Source organism: Takifugu rubripes, chromosome 4 (assembly GCF_901000725.2).
Source record: "Takifugu rubripes chromosome 4, fTakRub1.2, whole genome shotgun sequence".
Taxonomy (NCBI): Eukaryota; Metazoa; Chordata; class Actinopteri; order Tetraodontiformes; family Tetraodontidae; genus Takifugu; species Takifugu rubripes.
Genome location: NC_042288.1, coordinates 15,173,593 through 15,196,278, shown reverse-complemented (window position 1 = coordinate 15,196,278; position 22,686 = coordinate 15,173,593). Strand labels below are relative to the sequence as shown.

The 22,686-nt window shown below is 45.6% G+C and overlaps 3 protein-coding genes across 6 annotated transcripts; 1 reads left to right on the top strand and 2 right to left on the bottom strand.

Moving 5' to 3' along the window:
• The first annotated feature begins 991 nt into the window (after positions 1-991).
• On the top strand, positions 992-11,679 carry rrbp1a (ribosome binding protein 1a). Of its 3 annotated transcripts, XM_029835201.1 has the most exons (28): positions 992-1,229; positions 2,914-4,090; positions 4,160-4,427; positions 4,992-5,146; positions 5,243-5,365; positions 5,711-5,863; positions 6,005-6,123; positions 6,229-6,382; positions 7,064-7,202; positions 7,308-7,489; positions 7,575-7,609; positions 7,692-7,767; positions 7,853-7,890; positions 7,971-8,052; positions 8,130-8,167; positions 8,251-8,323; positions 8,411-8,500; positions 8,597-8,683; positions 8,752-8,841; positions 8,914-9,006; positions 9,104-9,154; positions 9,244-9,324; positions 9,524-9,607; positions 9,796-9,873; positions 10,464-10,547; positions 10,645-10,740; positions 10,997-11,140; positions 11,227-11,679. In XM_029835201.1, the coding sequence occupies exons 2-28, from the start codon at positions 2,936-2,938 to the stop codon at positions 11,263-11,265; spliced, it is 3,807 nt and encodes a 1,268-aa protein (XP_029691061.1). In that variant the 5' UTR covers positions 992-1,229; positions 2,914-2,935; the 3' UTR covers positions 11,266-11,679. The 3 variants fall into 3 exon arrangements, with proteins under 3 accessions (XP_029691061.1, XP_029691060.1, XP_029691062.1); XM_029835200.1 differs by having other exon boundaries at positions 2,914-4,427; XM_029835202.1 differs by lacking the exon at positions 9,796-9,873 and having other exon boundaries at positions 2,914-4,427.
• Positions 11,680-12,309: 630 nt separating this feature from the next.
• cfl1l (cofilin 1 (non-muscle), like) lies at positions 12,310-14,537 on the bottom strand. Its single transcript, XM_011603484.2, has 4 exons — positions 14,399-14,537; positions 13,259-13,542; positions 13,093-13,169; positions 12,310-12,995 (listed from the first exon to the last, which is right to left on the bottom strand). Exons 1-4 carry the CDS (start codon positions 14,501-14,503, stop codon positions 12,871-12,873), a joined length of 591 nt encoding a protein of 196 aa, XP_011601786.1. The 5' UTR covers positions 14,504-14,537; the 3' UTR covers positions 12,310-12,870.
• A 2,480-nt stretch (positions 14,538-17,017) lies between these two features.
• Positions 17,018-22,118, bottom strand: LOC101076184 (calpain-2 catalytic subunit-like). Of its 2 annotated transcripts, XM_011603483.2 has the most exons (21): positions 21,793-22,117; positions 21,562-21,631; positions 21,006-21,124; positions 20,796-20,929; positions 20,561-20,729; positions 20,396-20,479; positions 20,197-20,282; positions 19,928-20,002; positions 19,694-19,854; positions 19,456-19,625; positions 19,185-19,196; positions 18,890-19,101; positions 18,784-18,820; positions 18,649-18,714; positions 18,509-18,566; positions 18,362-18,426; positions 17,754-17,822; positions 17,577-17,655; positions 17,390-17,503; positions 17,248-17,306; positions 17,018-17,170 (listed from the first exon to the last, which is right to left on the bottom strand). In XM_011603483.2, the coding sequence occupies exons 1-21, from the start codon at positions 22,027-22,029 to the stop codon at positions 17,147-17,149; spliced, it is 2,100 nt and encodes a 699-aa protein (XP_011601785.2). In that variant the 5' UTR covers positions 22,030-22,117; the 3' UTR covers positions 17,018-17,146. The 2 variants fall into 2 exon arrangements, with proteins under 2 accessions (XP_011601785.2, XP_029691020.1); XM_029835160.1 differs by having other exon boundaries at positions 20,396-20,729; positions 21,793-22,118.
• Positions 22,119-22,686: the final 568 nt, after the last annotated feature.

The window sequence follows — 22,686 nt, the reverse complement described above, 5'->3', positions numbered from 1 at the left end:
CCAGCAACTGTCCCCGTCCAGCCTGACAGTATCTGCAGAGCCGTATGGCAGAATTTATCAAAATTTGCACCAGACACAAGACAAAACAAAGTCAGTGAATTATAATATGAGCTGTTCTTGTATCTTGTGGTGAAACTGTACTCAGTGACACCGTTTTGCGTATTAAGCCGTTCATTATTTGATCAAAATATGTAAATATTTAACCAAATATCCAAATTCAGGCAGCATGCAACCAATGTTCAGGATGTTTTCAGGTGTAAAAAAGATGAAATGTCTGGATTCAAAGGAGATTGTTTTACAAATTAAAAAAGGAAACAAGGTGTAAAAGTGTTGATCACGCCTGTCTCACGCAGGACAGAATACTGGCACGTTTATTAGTGTTTGAAAAGAAAAAGGTCAAGTATACTTTTTACAACTAGCAGTTGGAATACAGTAGGCGTACAGTTTAACTGTACTGTTGTGGTGATGTGGCAATGATTTAATTCATGAAATGTGTCAGGAGAGACTTTTGCTTCAAGTGTGTGCTGCTTCCGTGGCCTGGAGTGTGGATAGAGGTGTTCCATTATTTAAAGCAGATGAGGTTTTCCCATTTAAAAAAGCTTCCCAGAACAGCACGGTATCACAGATTGGGTGTGTCAAAGGCATGGTGTTTTTTTAAATGAAACTATCCTGATGATCAACAAAAACAAAGAATTGCCAGTTTTCATTTCCATGGAAGTTCACTTGTTGAATGTTCTCTTTTAAATACAGTTGGCCAATACATTCAGAATCTTCAAAACTAGGTAATTTTAAAGTCTGCTTTATTTTCGCTAAGATTTTATTTGTATAAACGCACTTACGAGCCGCATTCCATTTCAACAATCCGCTTCTGTTTCACTGGAAGTGACACGACTAACTAAGCTTTTCATGTAGCTAAAAAACTACAACTCCCGGCATGCTTAATTCCGGAAGTAATGATTTCCAGCCAATGAAATGCGTTTTAGCAGCACGGTATTTATGTGGGGCATGGGGCCAGGACGTCTAGCCAGCTCGAAGTGCCACGACTTCACAGCAGACCACGGATTCTCCTGCAGCTGAGCGAGGGGGAGAACTGGAAAAAAGCTAGTTAGCCAGATAGATAGCTGATAAATAGGTAGCTTTGCACAGAAGTCACTTCCTCTGTCATTCAAAGTGGTTCCTGTCTTTCGGCTCTCTTTAAAATAAGTACACGTAGCTCTTTAACAAGCCAAGTAAGTAAAATACTTTTTTTTTTAATTCATTGAAGCAGTTTAGGCTAACATAGAAAGCTGTCTAACTGCTACAGCTTGAGCTAACTACAGGTACAAGAAGAAAACCTCTGAAAGTTTCGTAAAATGTTTCCCCCCCCTTTGTAGCTGTTTGGACATTTGTGTTTTAGCCCTTTGAGCTCAGACTTGATACGTGAGCACACATTCCCTCTCATAATGTTGGAGACAATAGTCAAATTCATTGATTCAGTGTTAGCCTCATTGCTAGCCTGCAAATGATTATTCAGAGTATAAAATTGGCAGGTTTAGATCGTATATTTTGAATTTTGGCTTAAGGGCGTGATGGGGGTTTCTTTGACTTAACTTTAACTTTAAAACGAAATAGGCCTTCTTGCAAATTTTCAAAACTTAATGTGTTTCTGTTGAACTGAACTAAAACAAGAAGTGAAAAGTGTATTGTGGTGCTCCTCTCTTGCACTGACTAAAATGAGGCGAAGCGGTGGAAGATTGAGGTTTTCTGTCAGCTCAGTTAACATCATTTTTTTCTGCACCATTTACTTAAACGCCTAAAGACTGTTTTAGGTTTCTATTTACCAGAAGTGCAGATTATATAATTGAGTGTGCAGATTGTCACCCTGAGTGTCATAATGTGAAACCACCGTTTTTATTTTCGTGTAATTGTCACTTTTGTGACCTCAGGGATCAGGAGGCAGGACTCTTTCCTTTCACTGCCTTTCCCTGTGGAAGGACTCTGGACTCTTTGCACAAATGACTCCAGTATCTGTTTGTACATTTGGGATCGTATTTAGTGGTTTTTGTTTTTTGAAAGGATAAGATGACATGTATTCGAGTTAGCAGTGCTGCAGGAATGCATTAAGGAGCGGGTTTAGTCTAAGTTTTTAAGCCTTAAAGTAAGAGTTGAAAATCTATACAGGCTAAGACCAGGTTAAGGTTGAGTGCTCTATTCAATTTTGTCTGTAATGTTTGTCTGTAATTTTGTCTGTAACTGCTTTTATCTTTAACTATAAGTCTTATATAGCCTCTTTTTGTACTTTCATTTCACCTCCACCCTGTTTAGCACTGTTCTTCTCATCTACAGTCTCATTAAATTAATTGTTTATAAATGCATTCTGTATTTTAGGAAACACCCATCATTTAAACTATTAATTGGGATTTAATCACAGGGGTGAATTTGAGCTGCGTCAACATTAATGTTTCCCTCCTCCAAGCTGTAACTCGTCAGCTTGCTGATAAGAATTGCTGTTCTGTCCTTATGTAGCACAACTTCAATAGTCAACAGCGACACCCTCAGGCCTTCATGGGTAAAGCCTGTAGTGGGCCAGCCACGCGATAGTTGACAGCCTGTGCGTGTTTGTTCGTGAAATAACTCGAAACGTCAGTGGATGTTAATGGAATTTCCAGGAAATATTTGTTAATGATCCAGGGAACAGCTCATTCAATTTTGGTAACATTCTGGAGGGAGCTGGACGTTGATCTTCTAACTCCAAGGTCCTTGTTCATGACGCATCAAAGTCTTATATGTGGATTACATGAGTTGATCTTTTATTATTTTTCCCACCCATTTTTTTTTTTTTTTACCGTTTTTGTCCCCGTTGCAAGTAGGGATATTCATTAAATGCCAAAATTTTATATGCGTAATAGTTTGCTGTCTATTATCTCATTTTAGGTTTGCAGAAATTGGAAAAAAAATGGACATCTATGACCCCCAGACGCTTGGGATTATGGTGTTTGGTGGATTCATGGTAATCTCTGCTGTTGGGATTGCTATTGTCTCCACCTTCTCCATGAAAGAGACCTCGTATGAAGAGGCCCTGGCTAAACAACGCAGGGAATTGGGTAAAACGCAGTCTGCTCGTACTGACAAGAAGAAGAAGGACAAAGTATCTGAGAAGAAAAAAAAGAAGAAAGAAGACAAGCCCAATGGAAAGATCCCAGAAACTGAAATAATCCAAGAGGCCGCTGAAATGGAAGTGATGATTGAGGCTGTTGCTGCCCCCGTGGTATCTGCTGCCCCGGCCTTTGTGCCTGCTCCTGTTTTGGAGGTTAAACCAACTCCGTCTGTTAAGTCACTAGCTAACCAGCCTAAGACTGCAGCTGAAGCAAGTGCCACTCGTACCGAGCCCTCGCCCGCACCCTCGCCTAAAGAGAAAAAGAAAAAAAAGGTGGCCAAGGTAGAACCAGCACCAGTTGTAGCTGCCCCTGCACCCATCAAGCCAGTGGAAGAAGCCCCTGTGTCTGCCCAGACTAAGAATGCATCAGCAAAGTCTGCTCCTGCCCCGGTCTCAGCGAAGACTGTCCCAGCACCGACCAAATCCGCTCCGGGCCCTGCAACACCAAAGTCTCCTCCCACTACAGGATCAGCCAAGTCTGCCCCTGCTCCAGCCAAATCTGCCCCTGCCCCGGCAAAGTCTGCCGCTGCCCCTGCCCCGGCAAAGTCTGCCTCTGCTCCTGCTCCAGCCAAATCTGCCCCTGCCCCGGCCAAGTCTGCCCCGGCAGCAGCCCCAGCCCCAGCCCCAGCCAAGGGCAAGTCTGCCCCAGCCAAGGGCAAGTCTGCACCTGCCCCTACTCCTGCAAAGTCTGCCCCCGTGCCTGCAACAGCCAAGTCTGCCCCTGCCCCGACCAAGTCTGCCCCCGTGCCTGCAACAGCCAAGTCTGCCCCTGCCCCGACCAAGTCTGCCCCCGTCCCTCCAACAGCCAAGTCTGCCCCTGCCCCGACCAAGTCTGCCCCCGTCCCTCCAACAGCCAAGTCTGCCCCTGCCCCGACCAAGTCTGCCCCCGTCCCTCCAACAGCCAAGTCTGCCCCTGCCCCGACCAAGTCTGCCCCCGTCCCTCCAACAGCCAAGGCTGCCCCTGCCCCGACCAAGTCTGCCCCCGTCCCTCCAACAGCCAAGTCTGCCCCTGCCCCGACCAAGTCTGCCCCTGCCCCGACCAAGTCTGCCCCCGTCCCTCCAACAGCCAAGGCTGCCCCTGCCCCGACCAAGTCTGCCCCCGTCCCTGCCCCGACCAAGGCTGCCGGCCGGGGTGCACAAGCCCAGTCCAAGGCTGCGCCAGTGCTGGAGACAGTGGCCAAAGATGTCCCAGTCATGGCCGTGCCTCCAGTGGGAGCTCAGCCAGCTCATGCCAGTAATGGAAAACCACAGGAGCCCAGGAAGAAGCCTTCCAAGAAAAAGTCCCAGCCAGGTAGCAACACCTGAAAAAAGATTTGCCAATATACAACCCTAAGTATACATTATGTGTGTCAGTGTTTGTAATTTATATTGTGCTGCATGTATGGTTAAACTGGTTCATGTTATTAACAACTTAATTTTATAGTTTATTGGTAAATAAAAGATTCCTTGATGCTGGGGTTTCCATGTGAAATGATGCAGGTAAAGCCTACTGACTAGCCTGCCAGTGCTAAGGGGCTATGGACCAAGTCTCCATGAAAAGTGGTACCAATGCCAGTGCTGTTAAAGTTGGGCACGCAGCTTGCTGGCTTGTGCAAACATTGGCCCGTTCTGTCGCCTGACAAAGGCTCTGTCAGTACCTTGACAATGGTTAGTGGGCAGAGTGGGCTCCCCCTTGACTGAGGCTCGTCTCTGCCTGGTGCTACCAGTTTTCCTTCTGTATATGTCACAAAAATGTCAGTTTCCTGATACACTATAGTGAATTCTGACTGCCCGGGCATTGAAGTTTTAGTGTTGACATGTATGGAACTTTTTTAAGATCGTCCGAATGACTTAAATGATCTTGGTCTCTTTTTAGCAGCGGCAGCGGATCCTGTTGACGCACCATTGTATTTGCCCTTCAAAACTCTGGTGTCCACGGTGAGTAGCATGGTGTTCAGCGAAGGGGAGGCTCATCGGCTCATCGAGATCCTGTCTGAGAAAGGAGGCATCGTTCAAGACACTTGGCACATGGTATGATGAAGAGCACTTCAGTGACGAACGTCGCTCTGTTTTGGCTACGTGATTGCTCGGTGAACTCATCTTTTCTGTGTACGTCTGCATTTCCAGGCCACGCAGAAAGGAGACCCGGTGGCCACACTTAAGAAGCAGCTAGAGGAGAGGGAGAAACAGTTGGCGACAGAACAGGAGGACGCATCTGCTGCCAAGAACCGTCTTAGAGAAATGACCAAGGTTAGCTCTTTGAACACCAGTCAACTGCCCTTGTGACAGTTTCTAAATATGTTCAGCGCACAAACACCAGACTGCATTAGAGACATTTAAAATAATCTTCAGAATAATGAAAAACGACTTACTACTAAAGTCAAAGGGGGTCTCGCTCTGGAGTGTGGAAAGACAAAAATGATACCACGATAATATGTAAAAAAGTCCCTAATCCTGAAGGTGGCAGTAGAGGAAAGGTAAGAAAGTGACTGCAGATGCACAGGCAACGGTGTTGCCCTTTGAGAAAAGTGCGGAGCTCGCTCCCTTTCATGATGAGTTATGAAAGAAGTTTGCTTTTGAACTTCCCGTGCTCAGGAGCTGTCTGCTGAGAAATCCAAGGTTGCCACTGTGGAGACGAGGCTGAGCTCCCAGCTGAGCAAGAGAGAGCAAGAGATGATTGCTCTGCAAGCCCGCATGCAAGCCAGCTACCAGGATCACGTGGCTCAGACTCAAGCACTCAACACAAAGGTGAGTTCTCGTACGCAAATGCTCCAATTCATCGTTTAGTTTTTATTCCCATTAAGGTAATTTCACCACCAATTAGTTGTATTTGGGGTTGCTTCTTTGTCCAGCCGTTGATTGATTTTTATTTATTTTTTAATTTTACAGATCCTTGGCCTACAGGACCAATTGGAAAAAGGTCCCAGTGCCCAGCTGGCTCGTCTACAACAGGAAAACTCCATTCTTCGTGATGCCCTGAACCAAGCCACAAGTCAGGCTGAAAGCAAGTGAGTGCTTGGACGTGGCGTTGATCACCATCTGTCATCGTTAACATGACTGCACTCTTCTTTCATTCATTCCTCTGTATCTGCACCTCCGTCTTGTGTCCGCAGACAAAATGCAGAGCTGGCCAAGCTCAGACAAGAATGCTCAAAGTTGACCAAAGAACTGGGAGAGAAGACGGAAAGTCTGCTCGCTGATGAACATGTCAGGAAAGGGTTGGAAGCCAAAGTTTCCGCTACGGAGAAGCAGCTTGCCCGGATTCAGGTAGACCAGACTTTTGGAACACATGAGTATAATTACATTTTCTTATGGACTTTCAGTTCATTCAGAGTTTTGTAAATGCTGTAACTGTATTGAGTGGCTTATTAGATTCTCTGGCAAACACAGTACCAGCCATTTCACTCCTTCCAAAATTAAAAATAAAAATAACCTACAGGGCTCATTAAAAGCTTGAGGGGTGGTTTGTAACGTTTATTGCCTGGTAATCATAGAACCCTTCTGGATTGGAATGTAACCATGCAGTAATGGGGCTGTAGGGAGAATGTGTCTGGGGAGCAACTGGAATCTGTGCGTGTCCAAACACCTCATCTTCAGCAGTCTTATACTGGGAACTCCTTAATGTTGAAATTCTGTGTTGCTGCATTACTGTTTAAGCATTACAGGTTAAGAAATGAGAACAGGTCTTTAATTTAGTTGAACTGTAACACTTTAGGGCTGGAAATGTGTTGTCCATGGATCTTTAGTTGGGGCTCAGTTGAAATGAAACGCTGAAAGAGAATGAGCCATTTCCCCTATTCAACACCTGCTTCTGCGAAATAACTCTAAAACTAAATAAATCCTTAGAAACGAGCAATTTAGATGCGGGTGTGTGTGTCATTGTCAGTTGTCTCGAATGCCCCCCTGCTGTTCAATGTGGCCTAACCCATTCGTACCTTCTATTGACAGACGAGCCATTCTGAGAGCGAGCAGGCTTTACAGAAGCGCCTGGAGGAGGTGAGCGAGGAACTCAGAGCCACTCAGAGCAAGAACACCAGCTTGCAGGCAGCTCTGGACAAGACTCAGCATGATGGCAATGCACTCTCAGGTCAGGGAATGAGGAAATGACTTCTGGGGCAAAGTGGTTGAAACAAGAATATTGAAATATTAGCGCGCTGTGTCTTCATCATGCTGCACCTTATTGCTTTTACAGAGTGCCAGGTGCACGTTGGGAGACTGGAGACTGAGGTCAGGGAGCGCTCTGCTCAGGTGGAGGCCCTCAGCTCTCAGCTGCAGGAGATAAAGGTAGAGAAAACCCAACTGGTCGAGCAACTGGTCTCCATTAACTCACTTCTGGAGGCCAGTCAGGCCAAAAAAGAGGAGGACAAAAATCAGGTGGGACATTTTCTTTGTCTCCTGTCGGACGTGGTCACATGGCTGACTTTGCACGTTCAATGCCATTTGTCCTGTGCTCCAACAGGGAAGCAGCGCAGAAATGGACCAGCTGCGACTCAGGTAAACGTTTGAGCATCTCACTCCACTCGGACCCGATTCAAAGCTTTGCACTCGGTTCATTTAAATTGTATCGTCGCTGCAGCCTTCAGGAGAGGGACAGTCAGCTGAGCAGCCTCCACGATGAAGTGAAACAGTTGCACGAGAAGCAGGAAGCTGCCGTAAGCATCTTTAACACTTCACATATAAGGCACGATGTATTTGTGGAGAACCCAGTGACCAATGGCAAATAACCTTTTCTAACAGGAGAACACTATTATTGGGCTAGAACAGAGAAATAAAAGGTATTGTACAGTTTATTCTTCATCTTATCCAGCTTTTTAGATTTTATCTCCATTGAATCCAAACATGTCTCCCTCTGCAGTGAGAATGACAGTCTTGTCGCATCACTTCAAGATGAGCTAAAAAACCTGAAAGAAGAGATGGCACAGCTTAAAAACACACAAGTAAGTTGATTCACAGTTGTGAATCTGACCTGCAGAATGAAACCCGTGTGAATTATTCTCCTGGTCACTGTTTACAGACAGACGGTGCCACCGAGCTCAGGCAGCTACAAAACAGGTAAACGAGGCATCCAAGAATAGAAAAGCTGGTCCTGTTGTATCTCATCCAGAGTTTTAGTTTTATTTTGTGTTTCCTGTTAGTCTGGCAGAGAAGACTGCTTCTATCACGTCGCTGCAGGAGGAGCTGAAAGAGGCGAAGGAAAAGCCCGTAGAGGTGAGGGTCTCTTCACACACCAGCAGCTCCTCAATCGAGGCCACTTTGCTCTTCATCACGCGCTGAATTATGACACCATTTTGGCAGGATGCTCTGAGAGACCTGACGGCTTTACAGACAGAAACCAAAGAAACTCTCCAGACACTCTTCCCACAGATACCTTTAGAGACGCATCAGGTAGGAAGCAGCTGGTTTCTCATCACAATTTGCTGACTCTTACCCTGATGATTGTGTTGTTGTAAAATGTGTGGTGTCTTTTTTTTTTTTTCTTAGTCTAACTGGCTGCAGGTATTCATGCATAAAGCACAAGAGGCTCTCAACCAGCAGAACCAGGAGTCTCAGTCGAGCACAGCTTTACCTGTAAGTATTTTACTCCTGGTTTAAAGTAACTGCGCATAAAAAAACTCAACTTGTTCCTGTTGGTTCAGGAATTGCTTGAGAAACTGAAGGAGGCTGAAGAGAGCCACGGCTCACTACAGGCTGAATGTGACCAGTACAGGACAGTCCTGGCTGAAACTGTAAGTAGTAAACCTTGGCTCCGTCTACGTTTAGCCTTTACGTTTTAACATCTCATTCCTCATCTTCCTCAGGAGGGAATGCTGAAACATCTGCAGAACAGTGTAGAGGAAGAAGAGCAAGTATGGAAGTCCAAGATGGCGAACTCGGACGAGCAGCTGAGGCTGGCAAGTTAAACCTTGTTTATTGGGACGTCGCACCACGAGGGTGTAGATTTTCCTTCTGTTTGTGCTGTAATAAATGATCCCTGTCACATTCAACCAGGCCTTGGAGCAGGTCAGAACGCTGGAGGCAGAAAACCAAAGCATAGAGCAGGTGGGGTTTGTTTTCTAAGCTAATTCCGTTGAGGTGGGGAGGGCAGAAACGCGAGTCTCAAACACGTCGTCGTTGTTGCCTCTGTGCAGGTGAAGGAACAGATGCTGCTTTTGGAAGCTCAGCTGGAGAAGCAGACAGACAATCAGGTGTTCTCAGAGGAGATGGAGCAGGTATTTGATCGTGAAATCTACCACTAAAGTGAAAGGAGCTCCTTTTTGACCTGACATTCCTTTTAATTCTTGAGATGCTGAAGAAAATATATGTAGAAACGAATGTAATAGAAATCAGCTGTTACACATCCAAATCCCGTGCGTGCGTTTAAGGATGCAACAGTATCCTCTATTTTTTGTTGTTTTACTGTGCGTCCAGCTGAAGCTGCAGCTGTCAGAGTGCCAGAATCAGCTGGATTCGGCCCAGAAGGAGGCCCGGGCCCACAAGGAGGAGCTTACACAGGTGACTTTACTCAATACGTGGCTTTTCCTTTCACCTGTCACGACGTGCACATTCAGTTGTCTGTCACACGTTGATTCTTGGTCATCCCCGCCGAGCCAACCTGGCGAGTTTTCAGCGACGTGACGGGAAAAGGGCACGTCGGTGGTAAGGTTGCGTCATTTTTGACTATCAATGAATTCCTGTTCCAGGTCAGAGAGCAGCTGGGAGAGATCAGAATGAGGGCTCAACAGGAACAGAATGGCGTAGCTGATGTTCATCCCAGTCAGGTCAGGGTGCAAAGGTCACAGGGCACCCATAACTTCCTGTTACAGAGTACTGGGCAGTCACTTGGACGCGCATATTAATGAGCTCATTGCTGTTATTTGTGTTGATGGGCTACTTGTGCTCATGTTTTTGTTCAACACGTCACCAGAACTGCCGTAATAGTCAAAGCAGATGGCCATGTTATAATGGTTGCTTGGTAACGGATGTCACTGAAAAAGAAGTAAACTATTTCCAGTCTGTCCAGTGCTCCTGACAGTGGCTGATTATGCTAACGCTGTTCCATTGTTTGAATGACTAGAACTCTTAACAAATTGGATCTTTCACCTTCCTTGGCATGCACACTCCTCTCCCTTTGTTTTCAGATGTTTCTTTGTATGCTGCTTCACAATAACAGATTTTTTCCTCCTGTTTGTTGGCCTTAAACTTTAGTTTTGTTCTTTGTGATGCTGGAAATTAACTTGGCGCACAGGTTGAGCAGCTCTTGTGTGTGTGCGTGTGGGCGTGCAGTTCTGCCATGACCCAACTATGTTTGCATACACGCATTCTCTGTGCATACTTTTATTGTGAACGTGCTCTTCCTGTCTGCCTTCAGGTCCAGAACGAGCTGAGTCAGAAGACGGAAAAGCTGCACGCGGACGTTTGTCTGAAGCAGCAGCTTTCTGAAGAGTATGAGCAGGTATCAGCGGCCGTCGGTCTCTCTAAGTTCTTGACACGGCACCGAGCAACAGTCCACTCTAATCGGATGTGTGTGTGTTCATGTTGGAAATGTTCAGGCCCAGAGGACAATTTTGGAGCTTCAGGCTCAGCTGGATCTTCTGAAGGATTCGGAGTCACTACAAGCAGACACGGAAGACGTTGCACAGCTCAAGGTGGGCCAATGAGGTCTCACAGCTCTATTGGTGTTACTAATTATTAGTTAGTGCTGATAAACAGATGCCAATATTTAATTGGTTGTTGGTGTTGAAGTCTTCAGCTTTGACTTAACCCCATTGTTCAGACTGGGATGATCTGGGAAATTAGCTCCACACAAGCCAGACACTTCAGGCTTTAAATATTAAGATTAAAATGGTGAAGGTATAGTAATTAGTAATATAATAGTAATATGTTTGCTGTCTGGTGTAATAGGAGCGCTTGGAGAAGGAGAAGAAATTGTCCAAAGACTTAGGCCAGGCTGCCACCAAGCTGCAGCAGCTTCTCAGGGCCAGTCAGGAGCAGCTGACCAAAGAGAGAGAGACCGTGAGGACGCTACAGGAGCACCTGGAAGGACAGGTGAGGCTGTGTCCATGTGGAGGCTGGTCTGGGTGAGTGATGTAAAAGGCAGCATTGAAGAGCTAATCCTGTCCTGCTCTTTAAAGGGAGACCGCGTGGAGCTGAAAGAAGGCACGTCGGTGTAGGAGACCATCCGAGGACACTACAAATTAAATTGCCAAATATGCCTTATTACCATAGTTATGCATTCCAAAACTTTTTTTGTACTGTAGTTGATGGCATTTGTTGCAACTATAGGAGGCAAATGTTTATGAACATTTGATCTGATTAGTTGAGAATCCTGCAGCAACCACACATTCCATCAATATTCCTGACTGTCTTTTATCCCTCTGCCTTATTCAACAACCTGCCCTATAGTTCAGTGTTAAAAAGGGAAGCTGAATGTGCGTGAAACGTGCATCAACCTGTGCAATTACTTCTAAATGTCTTGTATGTGGTTGAATGGTGGAAACATGGATCAGTATTTCATTAAATTTCATGCCTGCTTTCCCCTGTAGCCGGCTGCATTTGTATGAGTGAATAAATGCTGTAGTTCTACACCCCTGCTGTGTGCGTCAGTAAATGCAACTGCTGGCTCATCCGAATGAAGATGTCTGAATCTCACATTGGGACTTTTGGGCTGGGACACATTTCAGAAGTTGACTATTTAAAAGCACAAGATTAAGAACGCACCGTGGGTACAAGGTTGTTACAGGAAGACGGACACTGTTTTCTGTGCCCCCTCCAACCATGGATGTTTAGGGAAAGCTGTCATTTTGCCCTCAGCCGCCCCCCCCCCAAACTGAATTAACGTCATATCGAGCCTTGTGCCGATACTGGTAAATGAAAGTAGCTCAGTATTTATGCTAAAAGTAACCAACAGCATTTCCAAGTTAAATATTGTCATAATTCTAAAAACATTTGGAATGTTATTAGCCTGTAGCCCCCCCCCCCCCCCACAGTGTATTCAAAGCCGATAGATTTAAGTGTCCGCCATGAACCAACACCAGCATTTATCCTGCAGACCAACCCAGGTTCTCCTGAAGCAGCAGTATTTGTTCTGCATGTGTAATAGATGCAAAAACCAAATATTCCCAACTCAGTGGACAGACTCAAGGGAATTTGGAGCACAGAAAGCAAATCTTCATCCACCAACATGGACGCCAGTTCACAGAATAAGAGGGGCAACATTTCATTTGACATACAATTTATTTGACGATATCCCTGCATTACAGTGGAACCTTTAAGAGCTGTAATTTTACCACAAAAGAATGGGAATGCTTTGAATAAATGGCACACTTTAGCTAGAGATCCATAGAGTACACTGGAGTGTTTGTAGTTTAACAGTACGTATGCACATAAGTAAAACATGACCAACTATGCACGTATCTATATCACTGAATTAAATTACATCTGAGTGTCCCCCCCTCCCTCCAACAGTCAAAGAGGTGTGATTGGGTAGTCAAGTGCTTGGTCACAACAGCCATTTTGGTTAAAAACTGCAGGTGATGCCAATGGGGCCAATTAACCACCCGAATGGAGACCAAATTGTTCTGAAATCAACCACACCTGCAGTTTCAGGTCTTATGGCTGTTGTTGGGGCACAAAAGAAATCAGCAGTGAATTTAAAAAAAAAAAAAAATTATTCTATCCCATCCAGAAGGCCAAGCTTCATCTGGAAGCTTTCGGTCCAAAACTATCATCCCATTAAATCACCCTTGCTGTGCAAGAGGGAAACCTCTAGACACAGTTTACGCTGCATCGTAGAAAACAGGTACACCTTCAAGGCTGGTCACAGTTTTCCCCAGTTTCCCAGCAAAAACGTTCCTGTCAGGGCAGTCTGCAAGATCGTTGAACTGGAAGTTGTGTTTGATACCTGTTGACACATGGAGAGAAAGAAAAATAAAATAAATAATCAGTGTGTGGGCAGGGGGGCAAACATTCGACCTGGTTTGACGCGATGATGGACTTACCCGGTAGCTTCTTTATGAGATTCTCTTTGGATGCAGCGTAGTTCATTTTGTCTTTGGGTTTAGAAGTTTCAGAGCACCTGGGGGGGGGGGGGGAGACATGAGTCGGTACATATTCACAGTCCCAGTTGCAATTAAGTCATATTTTCATGTAAAGACCAAGACTCACCACATCACAAACACCAGTTCTTCTTTGGTACTCGACTCCTTGGTTGCAAAGTGGCAGTCGTACAGTATGTAGCGGCATTTGTCAGGACTCAGCAGGCTCTTAAAGAACTCGAATCCATCCATTTGTTTCGCGTCCAGCTCAGCCTGTGTGGTGGTGCCGCCCACGTCGATGAAGTCCTCTATGAAATCAAACGTCGCCACTCGCACCCGTCCCTCCTCATTCTTCGCTATTTTCATGTCTTTGAAGAAGTCGACCACCTTGTCAGCGACTTTGACGCCTGATGCCTGTTGAGAATGTCGGACAAGTTATTAACCCAAGTGCCCAAAATAAGTGTTAAGTTGGGCAATCGCACAGGACAGCACTGACGAATGCTAAATCTAGCTTTTCAACATTTGCTTTTCAGTGCTACTGATGCTTAATGTGTTTGCTGCTGATATGGTGCTGATAAGAACCATATGTCTTCAAATGGAGCCTTTTTCCAAGTTCTAAACAGCCCTTGTCCATCAAAACCAGAGATTTCCCAGTCAAAGAAGGATTAAAAGGATTCGATGGGAGCTTTAAGGTTTCAGCCTGAGCTGATGTTTGCAGGCAGAAAGCAGAACCAAGATGAACAAACAGGACGTTCCACCAGAGAAGACATGAAGAGGGGGTGTAACGACTCTTAAGTCTTCAAATGTGCCAGTGCCCGGCACCAACATGACCGTGTTCGTCGTGCGTCCTGTTCATGGCTTTGACTCTGCCGCATTCCAGTCATCGTGGAACAAGTTAGCGCACGAAAGACCGCCCCGAGGGATTCTCTGAGAACAAGTTTGAAGCGTGAACAAAGCTGCCTCCATTTTGGAGGCAAAACCACGCCTTGCACTGTCCCTTCAAACGCCAAACTCTTTTTTTTGGGGGAGTCTGCACATATATTCTTTAGAGGAATCTGCACAGAAGCCTCCCTCGCTGTCACGGCCACGCACGCCTGACAGACGAAAACAGTTACACGTCGAGTCAATTAATAAATAACTGGGCGCGTTAGACTTTCTTCAGAAGTTTGAAACCAGATATCCAGCGGGTGGGTGCGCGCCCGAGCACGCACCCACGGTGCATGAGGACCAGTCCCAGCCCAACCGGTAGATTTCGTTCAGAGCTACTCACCATTTTTGCGCGTGATGTGTGAAAGGACCAAGAGACGGTGAAAAATGGCAGCTGCAGTCGGACCGCTGAAGGGTAATAAGTAGGAAGGGGAGCAGGTTGACTCATCGAGGAGGAGCCTGGCTAAATGAGCACACCTCCAAATGTCCTCCCCCACCCCACCCCCGCCTTCCCAGGTGTTGCAAACCCCACAGTTTGCATTCAATCACATTTCACATTTGTCGCCAAAATATACACATATGTGTTGGGTTTTGGGTTTTTTATTGTTGTCCCCCATTCAGCCATGTTTTCTCTCCTCATTTGCATGAGTTTTGGTCCCTTTTGTGTTGTTGTAGAGGTTGTGAGGAGGAAATCCAGGTGAGCTTCAGCAGCAGGGGAGTGGTGCGTTCACGTCCTTATATGGAGAACAAACCTGTCTTCTTTTTTCCTTTAACTCCTCCGCTGCTGAGATGCGGACCGCTCTCCTTATAAGGTAAGAAATGATCGTGTCAAAGGGATTTATCCATATGCATGTCAGATGCCATCTCACGCGCGCGTCCGATTCCGTCAGATTCGTAATTGAAGTGATTGATTTCAGAGGTAGCATTTCCATAAATAGCCATTTACGGATTAAAGCTTCGGGCATCGGTGTTTGGATGCGGGTTTAATCTCAGTTGTAAATTACAGCAGTTTTTGAACATATAACTTTGTCCTGCTCCTCACAATTACACATTTTTCAGTAAAATCCAAGAGTGCAGCCAGGAGTCTGAGGACCCCCGAGGGCCACCCGGGCCCCCATCCCTCATTCCTCTGTTCCCACCCTCCTTTGCTCAACAAACAGCATCTACACTTTTGTAAAGATGTTTTAGTTTAACCACCTTAATTAGCATCACACTAGAAGCAATTAATCATCAAAGTGACATGAAACCCAACACCCCCCCAATGCTCAACATTAAATGTTGCACAACTGCAACAAACATGGCTGTAGACAAGGTAGGAGGGGCAAAGGACGTGTGTGTGTGTGTGTGTGTGTGTGTGTGTGTGTGTGTGTGTGTGTTGGGGGGGGGTCAGGTGTTGAGTGCCTGACAAGGGCATATAAGGAGCACATGTCTACAACGTTGCCTTCGTGTCATATTCCTGTTCGGCCAGTAACAATTTGGGGATTTATTGGTCTTTCAGTTTTGATGGCATCACTGACATGAGTGAATCAATAATTAAACCTGCAGTAAATCACAAAAATCCCATTGAAATAATTCACTAAACCAGGTCGTAGGGGGTGTATTTCCTTTATCGTTAGCTCCTAAATGAATTTATTCCTCTTTAATTGTGTTCAGTTGTGTAGAACTCTCCTCTGAATGAGTGATTTAGGATCCGTAAGCTCTTCTCCCAGTTTGACTATTTTTAAGGAAAGAGAGTGCTTGAGTGTCACAATGGATTGGTTCCGCTGTGTGCTGGTGGTTTGGAGAGGCCCCCGCCCCACATCCGCCCTAACATCTGCTCTAAAAAAGCAGATTTTGGGCACATCTTAGTGGTCCCTTGCATTCCAACCTTGGAATTTTCTGACTCCTGAGGAAAACTGTCCAAACCCTCACAAAAGGACTTTACATGTGAGACTTGAGAATTTTATTTTTATGTCTTTTTTTATGCCGACCAGAGCAGCCAGCGGCAAAATTTCAGAGTAGTAAAAGGGAAACACAAGACTGAACCACACAGGACAGGAAATGACTGCATAACTCTGTCAGTTGAAAACTTCATGCTGTTCCATGCACATTGCGGGCCTGGGACCCGTGACGTCACCAAAACGGCTTCATATCTGTGAGAAATGGGACACCTGCTGGTGAGTTTTATGTACTGCACCCATCTGCGTTTGGGTTACTTTAAAATATACCATTAAGCCACTAAAATGTTGTCACACTCCATTATTAACTTTTTTTTAACCTAACTTTTTTTCAGGTATCACCTCTAATAAACACTTATAATTTTGATGTTTTTGTGTTTAGTAGAATGCAGGCCCATTTTGTCAGAAATCTCAAGTTGAATAAAAACATTTAAATTCCTCTGGGGCAGATGCACATGCACATGCACATGCATGTACATGTCACATATATAGGTGCGTGTACTATAAATGAATATGTGATTCCACGTGCATGTCTTCATGTTTGGATTTTGAATTATTTGGCAAATAAGGATTTTCCCTTCCATAGATATTCAACCCTAATATGGAATAAGAGATCGACAATGCTTTATTAATTTTAACAATGTTCTGTGTTGAAGTGAAATTATGAATCAGTGTTGAATTGAAATATTGTTTTTGCTGAAGCTCCCTGCTGAGGACAAATACTGTGCATTCATTTATTTTTCTAGAATAAACACCTAATGGAGTGTTGCTGGCCAGGCCTGGGTTCAGGTTTCAGGTCTGTCCATTGTCGAGTGCAGTCAGCTCTGTTTTGTTAGTTGAGCTTGAATAACACAGCTCCGTGTGTTTGACCTCATCGTCTAACATTCTGCTCTCCCATCTCATTACTACTGAAACCTCACCGACATGTGATTAAAGAAAACTGCTGTCAATCAGCTATAGGCGATAAAATGTACATTTGTTTGCTGTATCAGCATTTTCCGTGCAGGAGCAAACGTGCTGCAGAATGCCCTTTTCCAGATATAACGTTTATTGAAATAGACACATCCCTGATTGTTTTTCCTTGAAATCATAAACTTGTATTCATCAGAAAGAAAAAAAAAGCCTCCTAATAAGATTCCTCGATCCCGGTCCGTTTACAGCATCGCCATGTCCAACCACTGTGGGTAAAAACACAGGTGCTCATTAGTGTCACACTTCCTTTTCTTAATATTCCTTTTACAACACGCGTTTATACCTCAAAGAAACTCAAGCTGATCATTCCATCCCCGTCTTCATCCAGAGCCTTGAAGGTGTCTGGCACAAATAGAAGCAAACACCTTAACCCTCCTCTGCACCGCTGGGAGCTAAAACTGCCCCCGGACAGAACAAGAACTCACTAAAGAGCAGCTCCAGGCGAATCAGGCAGCACACAAAGTTGTCAAAGTCGATGTGCAGGTCCTGGCTGTAGCGGGCCACGATGATCTGATGCAGGGGGTTGTTGAGAGAGAAACCTGCCGACACACAACATGTGATCCACGGCGAGCCTGATCTGCTCGTCTGGGGCTCTTTAAACCAAGTCCTCACCAGCAGCCTCGACAGCCATCCTCATCTCAGGGGCGCTCATGCAGCCGCTTTGATCCATGTCTCTGTCTTTGTAGATTTCCTAATGCAGACGCAGACAGGTTGAGGCTGCGCTCGCTCGCACCACGCAGACATGATTCCCACACGCGTGTTCGGAATAGACACAAACCGGGAACCTACCAGGAATTTCTCAATCTTTGCCCACAGGATCCTGAATTCTACCAGCCCCAGTTTCCCGCTTCCGTCTTTCTTTAAACAATGTGTTAGGGAAAAAAAAGTCAAAGTGCAAAAGCCGATTCTAATTTTCACTCCCGGATTGTGACATTATCTGAGTTTATTTTGGCGTAAACACTTTTCTTTGTTGTCAGTGTAGACGTCTACGGCGACGCCCGAGGGTGGATACACACCCTGACCCTAACAATTTGGTGGCTGTTAAAGAAGATTAATGAATAAACAGTTTCTTATTCCCTTTCTTGCAAACGGATTTACTTTATATCAGATAATATAAAATTAGTTAAATATATTTATAGTAAAAGTACCAGTACAGTTGCATAGAGATTTAAATAATAGTGAAAAATATTGAATTTAGCTGCTACTTCCAGTGACCCAGTTACTCCTCAAATTTAAATGTCTTTTAAAAAAAAAAAAAAAAAGAAACAAAAACATTGGCTTTTAAAATGGGCCTAAACAGGACCTAGCTAACCTTGCATGGCCACGTCCTACAAAAACCAAGCTCTCGGTTGATGTTGCTGTGTTTTACAGCAGCTGAGGCCAGTGTGGAAGGATACGTCCAGCAGGTTAACCATGGTACGGCAGGTAGTCAGGGTAAACCCATCGGTTTTGATGTCACTTCCTGAAAAGGGAGACGACAAAGGGCTGTCAAGCACAGGTAAATCCATCCCTTTTTAGGTGGAAATAAAGGATCGTTTTCTTACTTCTCGTGACGACACGGCTGAGGATTTTCTGCAGCTCGAACGCACAAATCTCCACATCCTAACAAGCAAAAGAATAAAAACGTTAAAACTCACAGATTTCATATTCTGTAATGTTGGTATTTTGATCAATACACACGCACGTCTCCAGCAAGCTGTCCAAACAGACTCTTGAAGTGGCTGCTAATGTCATCCTCGTCGATATCGATCTACGGGCACAGGTTATCAGTTTGAGACGCTTATCTTGTAACTACCAGTCAGAAGAACAGTGTGTTCACCTGCTCCACGTGGCTCTCTACAGCATCATCAATCTCTCTGAAAGCAGCCAGAAAATATGTTGGCTGATGCACGTTAGAACAAGTGTGACGTCGGTCTTGTACTTACTGGAAATCCGCATTTTTCTCAGAGAGCACCCGCAAATAAAAGTCTGCGTTCTTGTTTGGTTCAAAGGTGGAGGGAATGATCAGGTATTCTCCAGGGGGAAGACAGAAGTGGTTGCACACCTCTCGCAGGTTAATGAAGGTCTCGGAACGAGCTGCTGAAGCGTTTCTGAGGAAGAAGTCTCTCTTCAGGTGCACATTCCGAAGACCAGAACACTGCAAAACGGTACCAAATCTCCATGTCATTCTTTATTTCAGGGTCTATTTCTTTGAGGATTAACAAGTATCTGTACCAATACCTCCTCAGGCAGCTAGAAAAGACAAAGAAAAAAAATCACATCAGAACAGAACTCATTTCATTTGTTTCATTTGAATTATTTTGTGTTTCTTTTAGCATTGAATTAGAAAGGAGCCTTCAGTTCTGGCTGCAAATTGTACAACTACACAACCAGTGTGCTCATAATATTATTCCTTTTAAGTCTACAGGTGGAAACCCATGAATTTTAGAAAAGCCCTCGTAACCTCTGATCACTGACGCTAATTTTATCTCATGCAAAGATAAAGGCAGACCTCGTAGATGGCAAAGCCGATGGTCTCCATGTCCTCGCCCATCTTCCTCATGCGACGTCTGTTCTTCTGCATTAAACCCACGATGAAGGTGCAACCCTCCTGGCCTTCATCGGGGTCGTCGTCCACCTCCTCCAGTTTGATCACAAACTGAGGATTCATCCAGAAGCTATCTGGAAAAGAGGGGATGCATCACCACTCGGGAAAACACTGTAGGCAAAACTGCGCGGCTGCTTCATACTTGGGTAGTTCCTGCAGCCGCCGGCCGAAGAGCCCCTTCTCCACGTGTCTTCGAACTCCGTCTCCGCCCATTTTTTGTAGTCGTCCCCTGTGAGCGCGTCTGGGGTGAGGTTGCAGATCTCGAGGCGAGAATACTGGCGCAGGAAGTCGGAAAATGACATCCTGTCGACCAGCAGTAGGGGCGTTATTTTGGGGAGGAGCAAACAGAAGAGGAACAAACGGAGCCTCGTTTTACCAGAACTCGCCATCGTCCGAGCGGTTGGTCAGTCTCGCCCTGTCGTCGCTGCTCACGTATCTCCACTCGCTGGAACTACGAGTTTAAAAGGGTTGTTTGAGGGAGAGCCTGTAATTAGACACTTCAAACCGCAGTCCTCCACCCTAACCTCACCTAAACTAGCAGGATTTACCAGCTATGGCTCAGCGTGAGTAATGACAAAACCACGCTCGTCTTAAATCCCCCCCTCCTAACGAGACACAATTACGCTGGGTATTTGTTTTACTCACTCGTCGCTCCAGGCTCCGTTCCACTCCACCTGACCCCAGGGGTTTCTGATCCGGATCAGATGCACCGCTTCTCCGCCGTACTCCACCTGACAGAGCGAACATTCAACTTAAAAACCAAAAATGGACGTGAGGTCCTGAGCATAGCTTTGCCTCTCCCCGGAACGCCATTGTGATATGTTTACTTTGCCTGTTTGCTCACCTGGTCAGCGCCTGTGACCGAGTAGGCATGGCCCTTCACCAGCTTACGGTAGGTGACAGCTTCTGAATCAGAGGCGTTGGTGATCTGCCGTGGCCAAGAGGAGCCCGTCAGGTTAAAACCGACCGCGTCGCTCCGTAAAACGTAAAGGAAGAGGCTGAAACTCACGTCGATGGAGCATCCCAGGAGGGAACCTCTCTCCAGGGCCTTCTTGATGATGTGGAAGAGGTGAGGATCCGCGTTTCCCAGGTCGTGTCGCTCAGAAATGCCCCCCGTGAAGTCCTCGAAGCCCTCAGTGGTGCTGCCTCCGGAAAGAGCCTCGTAGCATCCGTTTACTCTGGAGGGAAATCGGGGCGTTGGAACTCTTTAACGAACCAAAGGATGAATAAAGAACTCTTCTTACTTGGCGTAAGCCTTCTCCAGCAGAGCGCTCCAAAACTCCGAGCCTTCAGCCGAGTGGACGAACAGCAGCTTCCCGTCTTTGGTGGGTAATCGGTCGTCCACCACCACGTCAACCCACTCGCCAAACTGCCAGAACTGAGCCGGGGGACAGGACGCAGGTGGTCAGCTTGTCCTTCTGTAGCTGCCGCACGGGTTTGTTGGCGAGCCGTACCTCAAAGTGAAAGATGCCAGCGTAGTTGTCCTCAAAGCTTTGGTCGTGCGGGACGACCCGAGACAGAACCTGTTTGTTGAGGGTCAGGGAGGCGATGGCCGCCAGCAGCCAGCAGTCACCTGTGCAATATCAAATTAACGTTGCAAAACACAGCGATGCAGTGCACCTGCAGACACACACCCCTGTGTTTAGCAAGGTTATTGTCTCTTCCCTTTATGGTTGCGAGCGTGCAAACGCCTCTGTCGCGCCCAAAAACATTGTTCCAAACTGGTTGTGAGCAGAAGTTTTTGGCTGATGTCAGTCCAACGGCATTGTTGGATTTTACCGGTAGCAAAGTGAACTAGCAACGGCTACACTCAGATACCAATGTTTGATGCTTAGAAGAAGACGACGAAGACAAGGAAAGCCTTGTTTTACGCACGCTAAAAATGTTAAAGCGCCGACACAACATTACAATTAGCATAATATATAGACGATGACGTGCGTGTGTATAGAATCATTGTGTAACTAGGATGGGTGTGTGTGCTCGGGCGTATAAACGCAGTCGGGATCTCACCAAGCGCTCCTTGACAAATATCAGTCCTTGAAGCATTTTCCACGATGAATTGCGGATTGGAGCACAATTCCTTCAAAAAGAAACAATGTATTGTAAAACCAGCTGCGAGCCTACTTTAAAAAAAACATAATTTGGGTGTTAAGGATCTTGATATGTTGCTTGATTTGAAGCAGCAGCACTTGAAATTCCCAGCACCACCAGAACAAGGGTCTCGCAGCAGCGTGCACCCACCGTCGGCCTTTTCCAGGCGATGCCCCGAACTTTGTATGAACTCGGGCCCAGTTCATCGTAACCCAACGATGAGGGCAGAGCCTCGAAGTAGTCGTCCTCGAACAGCACTCCCCTCTCCAGACAGTCGTCCCTCAGCGATTCAAAATCCTGGTTCAAGTATTTCTGGGCATGGTCGTTGGTTCCGATCCCCTGAGCTCTGTCCCGGTTGTGCCGGAGTTTGGCTGCGATGCCGGACATTGTGAGGTGATGCAGGCCGGAGAAGGTGCTGCTGCTGTCTGCAGTAAGACTGGTTCCGCGTTGCGCCTTCAAGTGTTTCCTAGCAGCAGACCGCACACACCCTTCATTGTTCGGCTCAAATTTCAGTTGGATTCAGGTGTTGCATCTTTTTGTTTTTTTTAACTTTGAGTTTTCAACATAAGGAGACATAGTCGCATCCAATCGTTTCATTTGTGAGACCAGTGGCATTAATGTAAATAATGAGTGAGTCCAGATGCTTTACACTGTAGCAGACCGTTCCTGCTCAGGAGGCTCAGGTCTTTCTATGACTCTGTGGTGGGATCAGCCGTCTATTATGGGATAGTCTGCTGGTCCAGCAGCATCAGGGACAGGCACAGGAGGAGGATGGACAGACTGGTGAGGAGGGGCAGCTCTGTCCTGGGATGTCCCCTGGACATCTGATCTGTATATTCTTCAGGTAAACTCCTCCCTGTTCTGTGTGCAGGTATACAAAAAGGCTAACTATCATTTATCTTGGATTATTATTTATATATATATATATATATATATATATATATATATATATATATATATATATTTATATTTATATATATATATATTCTATTCTTATTTCATTTTTTGTATTATATATTTATTATTACTTTTTGTTCTATTTCT